The sequence below is a fragment of the Lactuca saligna genome, chromosome 3 (assembly GCF_052625555.1).
Source record: "Lactuca saligna cultivar CGN05327 chromosome 3, ASM5262555v1, whole genome shotgun sequence".
In the NCBI taxonomy this organism is placed as follows: Eukaryota; Viridiplantae; Streptophyta; class Magnoliopsida; order Asterales; family Asteraceae; genus Lactuca; species Lactuca saligna.
Genome location: NC_136419.1, coordinates 42403886 through 42416710, shown reverse-complemented (window position 1 = coordinate 42416710; position 12825 = coordinate 42403886). Strand labels below are relative to the sequence as shown.

Below are 12825 nucleotides of genomic sequence, written 5' to 3'. Positions count from 1 at the left end.
AAAAAACATAAGATAATGAAGATAAATGAAATGAAAATTTACAAAGAAATTAATAATTACTTTGAAATTAAGTAAATTATTTTAATTAATTAAAAATTTTGAATATTAATATTTCAATAATGTTTTTACAACAATTACAACCATTAACAAGAGTGGTGAGCAAAAAATAACCAAATTAATACATATCAACCGATCACCCAACCAACCAATGTATACTTGATAATCCAATATATTTGGATTAGTTGGTGACTTGGTTCTAAAACTACAATATCCAATTGGATATGTTTGGTTTTTATATAACAATGAAAATCCAATTAAACTTGAACCGATCCAAACCACATTACTAACCAATTTAAATTATCAAATTATTATCCAATTTCAATTATAAAAAATGATTAATATCCATACTTTTATAAAGGATATCCAACATGAAATTCCATTGCATAAAATCATTCAATTTCAATTTGGAATAGATCAGTTCCGCATTATCCAATTTCTAATAGATGATTGGATTGGTTCAATAAAAAATTATTTTTTATCGTATATAAAATAATAAACACCTCCTAGAAAATATAAGGTCACGGTTCCTTACTGAAGAACATTGAAAATTTATAAAGACACATTAATTTGATAAAGAAAAACTTAAGATAAGTTATAAACAGAACCAGATGACAAAAAAGAAGTACGCAAAAATTGGGAAAAAAAAAAAGAAAGAGTCAAGATTTCCCATTTGAACCAAAATGAATTCAAAACACTTTGAAGTTTATGTAGCTTCAAAACCAAAACGTCTAAAAGACACCCAAAAATAGTTAATAAAAAAGCAAGTCACTGACTTTATATACTACTACGCTATCGACAGTTGCGGCCTACATGATTTACTCAAATGCCCATGCATTCTCCCTGCGCACTTCTGCTTCTTCTTCTGGACTGAAATCGTTCTTGATGTTGAAGAGCACGCGAATTTGTTCAGGAGTCTTGCCTTTCATCATGTCAGCAACAGCTTGACAGGTCAGATCCAGTAAGTTCTTGATGTTTAGATAGTTAGCAGCCTGAAACATAAAAAGGAATCATTAAACAATAAACCACAACATTAATTCATATATCATCTCTCTCAACAAAAGAATTTATATGATAACAGCTGAAAGGATAACATAACAAGAAGGTAAGAAACAGTGTGACATTGAAATTATTGCTGTCAAAAAATTGATATTAAAGCATAATTGCTATTAAAATCGGAAACAAAAGCAAAACCCTAGAACTATCCCCAAAACTACATCGAAACTACCTACATAAAATTCGAGCATAAACATAACAAAACAGCAATAAGAGATAATAACATTGACGTTAATAAAAAGAATTACGAACCAGAATAAGATCAAACAAAATGCCCTGATCGACATTCACGAATTCGGCATCAAACGACCTCAGATCTTCCGCGGCTGTCTTATCATCGGTGTTCGGTGTTTCAACATGCTTCTTACAGTATTCAATCACCCTCGAGAGGATATTACTTGTGACGTTGGGTAGAGGGATGCAGCTGTCAGCGCAGTCATCTTCGATCATGTGCTTGATCGTCTGAGACTCCACCGCCACCGCCTCATCAACTTCGAACGTCTCACCGTCGGAACTTTTCAGAACGATCTTCTTTGAAGACGAGGTCGCCATAACGAACGACGGGAAGAGATTGAGAACCGAAAGAAAAACCCAAAGTTAGAGTTTTAAGAAAACTAGAAAACTTCTGATTTACGTGAATAGTTGGGTTCTTCTATTTATAGGGAGATGAGACCTTGCGTGTGTAGGACTCTATTTTTATATTTATTTAAATTTTACAAAATTGATCCTTCTTTAAAATGTTTTTAACGAATTACGTCCTTTAACTTTACGTCGCAAAAAGAATTTAAATTAAAAATCAGACTAATTGTCAAAGTCATAAGTTTACATTAATTTATTCTTCAATTTTATTATACCATTATTTTGGCAAGATTAAATATTATTTTTATGTCTCTTTCAATTAAAAATATATTATAAAATCTTTTAGTAAAAATTTGTTGTATTAAACAAATTAATTTGGTTGAGGGATATTTGTAAAATCGGTTATGTATTATAATCGCGTGTCAAGATGGTGAATAATTGATGGTATATTTTTCATTGTATTATTTAAGTTTTAAAGATATTAGGCAAGTTTTAAATCATTGTTTGAATATTACTTAAATTGTAATATTATTTATTATCAGTCATTATCTCTTACTTAGGTTCCAAGTTATCTTGTATAAGGAAACTCTTTTGCATAAATACCCTTGAATATGGAATGATGATAGAAGAATAGAAGAATAGAAGACACGATTTTGAAGTCTAATGAATACTATTATTTTGTTATATGAGGATTATTGTTTTTTATGTGAATTCAAATAGAAATAGACAAGAACCATTCTGCCGTGTGTGTGTATATATATATATATATATATATATATATATATATATATATATATATATATATATATATATATATATATATATATATATATATATATATATATATATATATGAATACGAAAATGTAGTATCAATCATATTTGCAAACCATTAAATATTATGATTTGGGTTAAAATGAGCTATTACAACATACACCACTAGCAACTAATTTTTACATATTCTAACTAATAAAATTTGAGCACAAACCACTTGATACTCGCTTTTTTTTTTCCATAATTAAAACATTCCTACTTGGTAACAAAATTTTATTGAAAACAAAAAAAAAGTGTTATTTATGTGACCATAATTGAGATTATAAATCTTTTTTTACGAAGTTGTAGTGGTAAAATTAAAAACAATAACAATATGGCTGTTTGTCTTTAATGTAATAATAATTTTTTTTTTTTGGAACAACAAATATATTTTATTCCTACACTACTCTTAATTCTCCATTGTACATTGTTCTTGATAACGTTAATTTTAAAAGGTCTAATTTAAAGGTGACCAAAACACAATTCAATTAAATAATAAATCATTACATCCTTAATCATGTTTTGACATCAACAAACCATCCAAGATAAGTACATGTTTAAAACTCCTATTTTAGCAAATCTTATAACAACATTTTTGACAATACATATAAACAATGTGTTTATATTGGTAAATACATAAGTTTGAGGATCGGTATGTACTTTTTGAAATATTGGTGGGCATTTCTGAAAATTTGTAGACATGCATTAAAAAAAATTTGTAGATATTTGTTGAGAATTTTATTATTATGCATTCAATTACATGTGAAAGGAATATCTCTAGCTATCATTGTGAGATGGGGACTCTCTCTCTTAATATTGCAATTTGAATGCATTAATTCTTGCTCATTACGTTTGTTTATTTTTTATTTTTGTCAAACCAATCACACTTAACAATTATGTAAAAAATGGTGTAAAATATTGATTTATAAAATAATGTTGAATAAACAATATAAAACTCCTGAAATTTTGTGTGTGAGTAATCTCAAAAAGTATAGAAGATGTATACTTTGTTTTTTTAGGAAAAGAAGAAGATTTATACTTTTTTAACCATGTACATGACTTTAAAGTTTAGTCAAAAGTTTATTTAACAATATCCAACGATAAACATAAAATCATCTTATAATACGGGAATTCAATAATAACACTAACTAACATTTCACTACAATAAATAATAAATGTGAGCATTAGCGGCAAGAGGTGTGGCCGCCAAAGCTATTTGCGGCGACATGCCGTCGCTAAAGGATCGTCGTTGTTGCTTCGTCGCAATTGCTACATATGTTGCCGTAAATACTATCTATCGCCGCTAATGTCTCGTCGCCATTAGTATTACCTGTCGCCGCTAATGAGTTGTCGCTAATACATAGGTGTTGCGGCTAAAAACATTTTATGTTTTTTTTTTTTAATTTAACATTAAAATATATAAATTCCTATAACATACATACAAACTGCTACAAAACTTAATTTTGTTGAAATGTTAGTCCATACACAAACATACATAGACGGTCCAAGTATTCATTCAAACCAAATACTCATCCACACAAAGTGCAATATATCCAAAATATTAACTTAGACAAAACATTTCATAAAATCTCAATAAAGTAGCTACTCGTCCTCATCACTCTCATCGTTTCATTCGTTATCATTTTGTGGCGGCAATGAGTGAAACTAGTCTTCCAGTTCCGCACAACAGGCCGGGTCCTTTAGTATTATTTGCAGCATTTCCAACTACAAAGAAAGGGAAATATATTACCAACATATCATAATAGCATTGTACTTTTAAAAAATTACCAAAATAAAAAAATACCAACATGTCAAGCCATAACTAATATATCATTATAACATTCTACTTTCTAAATACACTTAAACATACATCATGCACAATATATACATTATAGCATTGTACTTTCCAAAAAGTTACCAATCTACAAAATACAAACATATCAAACTATAACCAAACTACATGATACACAATATTGCATATATATTATAACATTGTATTTTTTTTCCATTATAGCATTGTACTTTCCAAAAAATTACCAAACTACAAAATACCAACATATCAAACTATAACCAAACTACATGATACACATTATTGCATATACACTATAGCATTGTCACTACAACAAACGAGACCTATAGGGTAGGGGTGAGCAAAAACCGAACCGTAAACCAAAAAAAACGAAAAAACCGCATAAACCGAAACCGAAAAACCGAAACCAAAATGAAAACCGATGGTGCGGTTTTTAGTTTTGCAAAAACCGAAAATACTCGGTGCGGTGCGGTTTCTAGTCTCGCAAAAACCGCAAAAAACCGAACCGCACCGCATATATATATATATATATATATATATATATATATATATATATATATATATATATATATATATATATTGAGTATTGATATTTATAAGAACTAAGAACCTATGACAATTAAAATTACTATAAATGTAAATATCTATTTTATTTATCGGAGGATAATTGTATATTTTTAAGCATACATTCAGTGGTATTTACAATAACAAATAATGTTTATGATATTTTTTTAACATTTAAATATGAACAGTACTAGTGATATAGTATCATTTTTATGAATACATTAATTGATATTATCGTATGTACTTTTGAAACAAATATTAAATTAAATTCCTATTATATTGAAGCATTAGAAACATGTTGAATGACTGGTTATATAATTTGATTTCAAACCAAGAGGTAGTGGTATATATTGGTTTTATCTCAAATAAATGATTAACACTCCTCATCTGAGTCAAAGTAACTCGCTTACTTGAGTTTTAGTAAAAAGACAAAACAGGGCAAAAAAGCGCAATAAAAAAGCGCAAAAACCGAACCGCATAAAACCGAACGGTGCGGTTTCTAAATTTCAAAAAACCGAAGTTGCGGTTTTCGGTTCGGTTTTGATCAAAAACCGCACCGAACCGCACCATGCTCACCCCTACTATAGGGACGACAATTGTTGTCTCTATAGGTTCAAAAAGTCGTCCCTATAGGTTTCTGGGGCGATATGTCGTCCTTATAGCTTTCGTCTCTATAGGCCAGTCGCAATAGCTCTGTATTGTCGTCACTAAAAAACTTGTCGCAATTACTAGCCTTTGGTGATGATATGTCACCCTATTCTGATTCGTCGCTATAAGTTTGCTGGTCTCCTTTGATAAAGCTATAGGGACGACATGTCGTCTCTATAGAGACGACTTGTCGTCTCCATAGATGCAACGATAGACACAATGAGTCGTCTCCATAGATGGATACATAGTGGGCAGCAGCCACCCTATAGCAACAGTGTTTCGTAGTGGTTGATGCATCTGAAAAGACGGCATGTCGTCTCTATAGGTATGCCATGTTGTCTTTATAGATTCCCCTATAAAACAACATGTCGTCTCTATAGGTATTTGTAGAGACGACATGTCGTCTCTATAGGTATGCCCATATAGCTCCTTTTAACCACTATAATTTCCCAAAATTTTAAAACAGTAAATTTACAAAATAGCTAAATCGGTAAATTTAATTGAAAAATATTAAAATACAATATAATCTCAAAACATTAAAATATAATACAATCTCAATACATATATCAAAACATTCATTTGAAATGTATAAAAGTTTCATAGAATTACAAATACTACCTAATTTAATCTGATCCACTAGAAATTTGTCAATCAGTACTTTGATCATCATCACTTTGAGCATCATCATTATATATCACTTATCTGTTCGGAAGTTTTACTTGTGAGAGATCAATATTGAATTGAACTGGTGATGGAGGCTGGGCGTTTGGATTTTGAGACATTAACATTTGTTGCATTTGTTGATTAAACTGTTGAGTCAACTGAAGAGCAAATGCATTGAGGTCTACATTATTTGTTGAAGGAGTCGGGGATATTATAAGGTGCTACATTTTTCACTTTTCGACCAACATCCCGTGTATGACCTCTCCTTGCTCCAAGTACACGAGCCAAGCATTCTAGCTGTTTGACTTTTGATTCATCACCACCAACCTCGTCCAACATTTTCTTATACTCATGTTCAATTTTAACCTACAAAAAAAATAATAAACATACAATAGTTTTTTTTAACTAAAAATCGATAGTATGAAGACTATAAGAAGTCAACCAACCTGTCCAACTATAATTAATAAGAACAATAAGTCTAAAATTTCAACATACCTATCATAGCAATCTACTTTCAATATATTTAATCTACTTTAAATAGCAATATAAGCAATATAGGTAATCCACTTTTAATACCATAATAATATATAAACTTTTTACTTACCCACTCTTGTTGTGCTCGCATGTTGCACCATCCACGACATTTTTTATAGTGACTCTTCTTCCAAACCTCAATATAATTCACCTTTCCTGTTGCTTTTCTCTATATAGAGTCTAAAAAAAACTATTATTAAGATTTCATATAACTTTTAATAAATCCTTAAATAATACTAAAAAAACTTACTTCCTTAAACCGTTTTTGGGAATAGGGTTCACTCCCATGTGAACTTGGATAAAGTGGTTTTCCTTTGTCCTCACTATTTTGTACAGACTTTCCCTTCCATTTTTCATTTGTGTAAAGCTTGTCGATAACTTTTCCCAACTCTTTTTCAGATTGTGTCCGTGGGGGATTTCTCTTTACGAATTCTACATCCTTATAGCCTCCCACTGTATCAAAATGTTCCTTTAACTCCCCTTTCTGATGCCTATAACACGATGCACAATCACTGTCGATTCCTTGAATCGTTTGATTCCAGAAAGGTGTGTCTCGGAAAGCTTCAATATCAAAATAGTTCTACAAAAGAAAGGATTATTACACATCTAAAAATTATAAGATTTAAATAAAAATAAAACATTATATTGTATACTTACATGCACTTCGAGATAAACTTTGTTTTTGAATTTTGCAGGGACATCTTTCCAACTTGGATAGGGAAAAGGTACAAATTTTGCAACACTATTTGAGACACATCGTATGTAAACTTGGTAATTGTCTCCACCAAACTTAAATTGTTTTCCCGTAAGTTCAATTTCAAGTGGTAGTGGCCCTTTGTTCTTATCAAACATTCGATTCAAATTTATGTTTCGTCCATTCATACAAGTTTTCTTTGGATTTGCTACATTGACACATGTAATTGAAAAGTTAGTATGTTAAAATTATATTCAATATGAAGACATATTTTATCATAAGAAGTTACTTACATGACTCACAGGATGTCGGGATCTTCTGTGGATGTCGGGGAGGTTCATTCCCACCATCTCTACCATGGCCCCGTGCAACAAGTTCCGACATGTCTTTGATTGAAAAAAATAATAAAAATAAATTAAACAAATATTATAAGCAACAATTAAAACATTGTAAAAACTAACCATTAAAGATACAAAAGCATCACAATACATTCAATCATAATCATCACTGGAATAATATGTGTCTACAGGATCATCATTGTTTTCATCATTATCATCAATAATTTCGTCTTTTGAAGGGTATGTATCACTGTCTTCCTCATCATATTTAATGAAACCTTCATCGACCACAATAAGAGCATCACTTGATTCACCAACTTCGCATAAAGTTGCCCGCATGGGCAAATAGCCTAAGTCGGCGACCAAGTTAGAATGAAATGATTGATCATCCACAATAGGGGAAACACATGTACAACCACATTTGATTCACCATCATTAACCACGTCGACAACCAAGTTATAAACAAATGATTGAGTGTCGTGTAACACATCAACATCATTAAAAAGAATGAGACGTGGATGGTCCCAATGTTTTCGATGGTGAACTTCTTCCACAACTCTCCAATTATTGCCATTTCGAGAAGGATCTTGAAGATGAAACACTTGTTTCGCTTGTGTGGCTAAAATGTATTAGTCACCATCGTACCATGCATTACCGACATACCATTCACGATTGATGTCAATAGTAATGATACCATTTTTCTCAACAGAGCGTCTTTTCCCCGATGTATTAAACCATTTGCAACGAAATAGAACAACCGAGTAACCACTTAAATAGTTCAACTGGATAATCTTCGCCAATTGACCATAAAATGGTGTACCATCTTCTCCAAGTGTAAAAACACCACTCTTCTGAGTAGTACGCCGAAGCTTACGATCATTTACTACAAATCTAACACCATGGACTATGCAAGCAGTGTAAGAAAACGCATTCAACGGACCATGTGCCAATGCCTTTAATTCATTGGTACATTCAGGGGACGAATTTCTTTCCAGATGATAGACCTAGAAAGATATAAGATTAATAACTTCTAATAATATTATACTTTGGATTTATATATAATATATTTATAAAATATATCTACCTTATCACTAAACCATGAAGAAAATTTCGCTTTTACATCTCTTCCCGACTTTTTAGATGTAAATTCGATGTATGTAAGAGAAAGGGTTCAAATTATTTTATCACAATACCTAAAAAGAAAATATAAAAAATAAAAATACTTACGATATATAGCATTTAACTTCATCGCAATTGTATAGTACAAACCAATGCAATGCTTTCGAGGCCACTTTAGAAACAGAAATGATTTTCTTTTTCGACATCGGACGACATTGTAATGAAAACACAGAAAACCGACTCTTCGAAATGCCAACATCAGCATTTCTTTCAGGACAATTAAATTTAGTTTGTATACCATCAAGATACATGGAGCAGAATGTCAACACTTCATCTACAACATAACCTTCTGCTATTGAACCTTTTGATCTTGCTTTGTTTCTTACATAAGCTTTTAACTTTTTCATGTATCTTTCAAAAGGATATATCCATCTCATATGTATAGGCCCTCCAAGAATAGCTTCTTTAGGTAAATGTAGAGCTACATGAACCATTATATCAAAAAATGTTGGAGGATATATCTGATGGGTTTTTGAGATAAGAACTTTCCCTATGTGCACATACAACCCTATAACTTGGATCTAAGTTTCACTAATTGAACATCCAACATATCCAAGACTTTCATGGCTAGATCTAATGGAAACTAACAATCAAAATCATATGAAAATAGATCTAGAATAATACCTTGAGTTACTTGCTTGAAACCTTCTTCTTATAGGAGCTTAAAGTTACAAATGTCACTCCTCTAATGGCTTACAAACACCAACTAGCAAGAAGATGATTTTAGAGATATGAGGAAGAGGAAAATCGGCTCTAGGGTTTCTCCAATCACAAGAGTGGCCGATTTCCTCAACCCTATGGGTCTATTTATACCGTGAGCTCCTAGGGTTTCACCCTTAAACCCTAATTGGATTACTTAGCCTCAAAGCAATCCAAACCCCTTCCTAGATAAGGCCTTGGACGATTTCTAGGTGATCCATATTCGTAAAATCGTCCAACCCTATATCCATAAGGGTTATCAGCTCAAATACAACTTTCATACATTTGACAGTTTATACCCCTTTATTCAATTAATCTCTTTAAGTCACCAAATTAATTCCTAATTAATTTATGACTTATATTAATAAAATAATATTATTATTCTTTTAACATATTATTCCTGTAATACATTAATAATAATATCTCTTCTCTCTAAATCACCCTATCAAGTTTCTATGGTGAAGGCAACCCAAAAGGACAATGCACAACCGGGTCAAGTACTTACCAAAAATAGTTACAACCTTAGACACTAATCCAACAATCTCCCACTTGGATAAGTCTAGTAACTATAAACGCAAACACAATCCGATTAGCAATCGTAGCTCTCAAAGACGCTGTCAACTCTGATCTTATCAATAACCTGTCCTTTAGATAAGGGATCGTACAGTCCTCTGTTTTAATATCATGCAGACGATTATTATACTTGTCGTCCAGCAACTATTTTCTCGATCTCATATTTATTCGACATAGAACTTAATTGAACACATCAATTCAGTCCTGACCGGGCCCGACACATAAGTCAAATCAGATCATCGAGCGGCCGCGATATCGCTTTTACCATCTTAGAATAAAAGTAACTGATAAATTTCGACTTATATGCATTTACTTATCGACTAACCGACTATACACAACAATGCGTTTTATGACATCAATTTACTGATGCGGTTTCACATTATCAATGTACAACCAATTAGTAAATAATAAACCATATATCTAGGTTATAAGACCATATGATATTATCGTCTTGCGATCACCTCAAAGTGATTCCAGCAAGCGCGGGTTTATTCCAATGATCAAAACTTATTCATAAGCACTCATGAACATTGCAGCAAACCTTTTCTATGTCTAATACCATTTAGACAATCTACACACCAATTCACGACAATCTTCATTCATACCTACTTCCAACATATGAACGATTGTGGACAGCTTGAATAATTCGATTATTCTTAATAAACTCAATTATTCTGGAAGTCAAAACATGCAAAAGTGAAACAATAGCTAAACAATTAACATAAGACAGTAACAATACTTATACATAATACTCCTTTATTTAATCATCAAATGTCAATTACATTTATCTATTACATGTTTCTAATACTATCTAATCTAAACTAATATCATCCTTCAACCCAATACTCCTAGCATGCTGCAAGTGATTAACCCTGCTCAGTCCCTTCGTAAGCGGATTTGCTGGGTTATCTTTTGATGATATCCTCTTAACTACAAGGTGTCCTTCTTCTACTCGATGCTTAATCAAGTGATATATTCTGTCGATATGCCGAGATCTACCATGATCCCTCGGTTCCTTGGTCAAGGCAACCGCTCCTTCATTATCACATAAAATTTCCATGGGCTCCTTTATAGCAGAGACAACACCAAGATAGCCAATGAAGTTCTTCAGCCATATTGCCTCTTTTGACGCTTCGCTTGCTGCAATGTACTTTGATTCGCACGTTGAATCGGCTACAATTTCTTGTTTGGAACTTTTCCAAGTTATCGCTCCTCCATTAATGGTAAATACCCATCCCGATTGTGAACGGTAGTTGTCCCTGTCGGTCTGGAAACTGGCGTCACTATATCCTCGCACCTTTAAGTCATCACTCCCTCCGAGAACTAGAAACCATTCATTGGTCCTCTGAAGGTACTTAAGGATGTTCTTGACGGCAATCCAATGCGCTCTACCAGGATTCCCTTGACATCTACTGACCATGCTCAAGGCAAAGGCTACATCGGGTCGAGTACAAGTCATAGCATACATGATCGAGCCAACTGCGAAAGCGTAAGGTACTCGGCTCATCTCAACTATCTCAGCTTCGGTACTCGGACTTTGAGTCTTACTCAATTTGGTATTACTTTGTATCGGTAGTTCTCCCTTCATTGAGTTTTCCATACTAAAATGTTTTAGTACCTTATCTAAGTAAGTATTCTGACTAAGTCCTATTAGTCTCTTACTTCTTTATGTCCCTATCCTTATTCCCAAGATATAGGAAGCCTCTCCGAGGTCCTTCGTAGCGAAGCACTTCCCGAGCCAGGACTTTACTTCCTACAGAGTCGGGATGTCGTTTCCTATGAGCAGTATGTCATCGACATACAAAACGAGAAAGCTAACTATGCTCCCACTGGCTTTGACATATACACATGATTCATCTTCGCTTCGTACAAATCCAAACTCTTTGACTTTCTCATCAAAGCAAAGATTCCATCTGCGAGATGCTTGCTTAAGTCCAGAAATGGACTTCTCAAGCTTACACACTCTATTTGGATGCTTCAGATCAACAAAACCCTCTGGCTGATCCATGTAAACATCCTCAGCTAACTTCCCGTTAAGGAAAGCGGTCTTGACATCCATTTGCCAAATCTCATAATCATGAAATGCGGCAATACCTAGCATCACCCTAATAGATTTTATCTTCGCAACTGGTGAGAAAGTCTCATCATAGTCAACTCCAGGAGTTTGAGTAAAGCCCTTCGCAACCAATTGCGCCTTGTATGTGTGCACGTTTCCATCCATGTCGGTCTTCTTCTTGAAGATCCATTTTCACCCAACCGTATTACGTCCGGGCACATTGTCAACCAAATTCCTGATGGGTTTTGGTCATAAGAACATCCTATGTGCTCATACAAACCCTAATGCTTGGATCTAGGTTTCTCTATTGTATATGCAAGTTATCCAAGACTATAAACCGTAATTCTAGCATACAAGTAATCATATTAACATAAGAATGGGTTTAAGACATTACCTTGATTGTTATGTAGCAATAACAATCCAATTCCTCCTTGTATTGACTTTAGAAAACTTAGAGTCACAAATGTCACTCCTCTAATGGTTCACAAACACCAAGAGCAAGAGGATGAAGAGGAGAGAGGATGGAGGCTGCCCAAAAAACGTGTGAAACCCTAGAAGGATGC

General features: G+C 33.0%; 1 protein-coding gene across 1 annotated transcript; it reads right to left on the bottom strand.

Annotated features, from left to right (window-relative positions):
* Positions 1–693: 693 nt before the first annotated feature.
* LOC145033610 (SKP1-like protein 1B) lies at positions 694–1726 on the bottom strand. The gene is made up of 2 exons (XM_078982192.1): positions 1366–1726; positions 694–1049 (listed from the first exon to the last, which is right to left on the bottom strand). Exons 1-2 carry the CDS (start codon positions 1663–1665, stop codon positions 876–878), a joined length of 474 nt encoding a protein of 157 aa, XP_078838318.1. The 5' UTR covers positions 1666–1726; the 3' UTR covers positions 694–875.
* Between the last annotated feature and the right edge of the window lie 11099 nt (positions 1727–12825).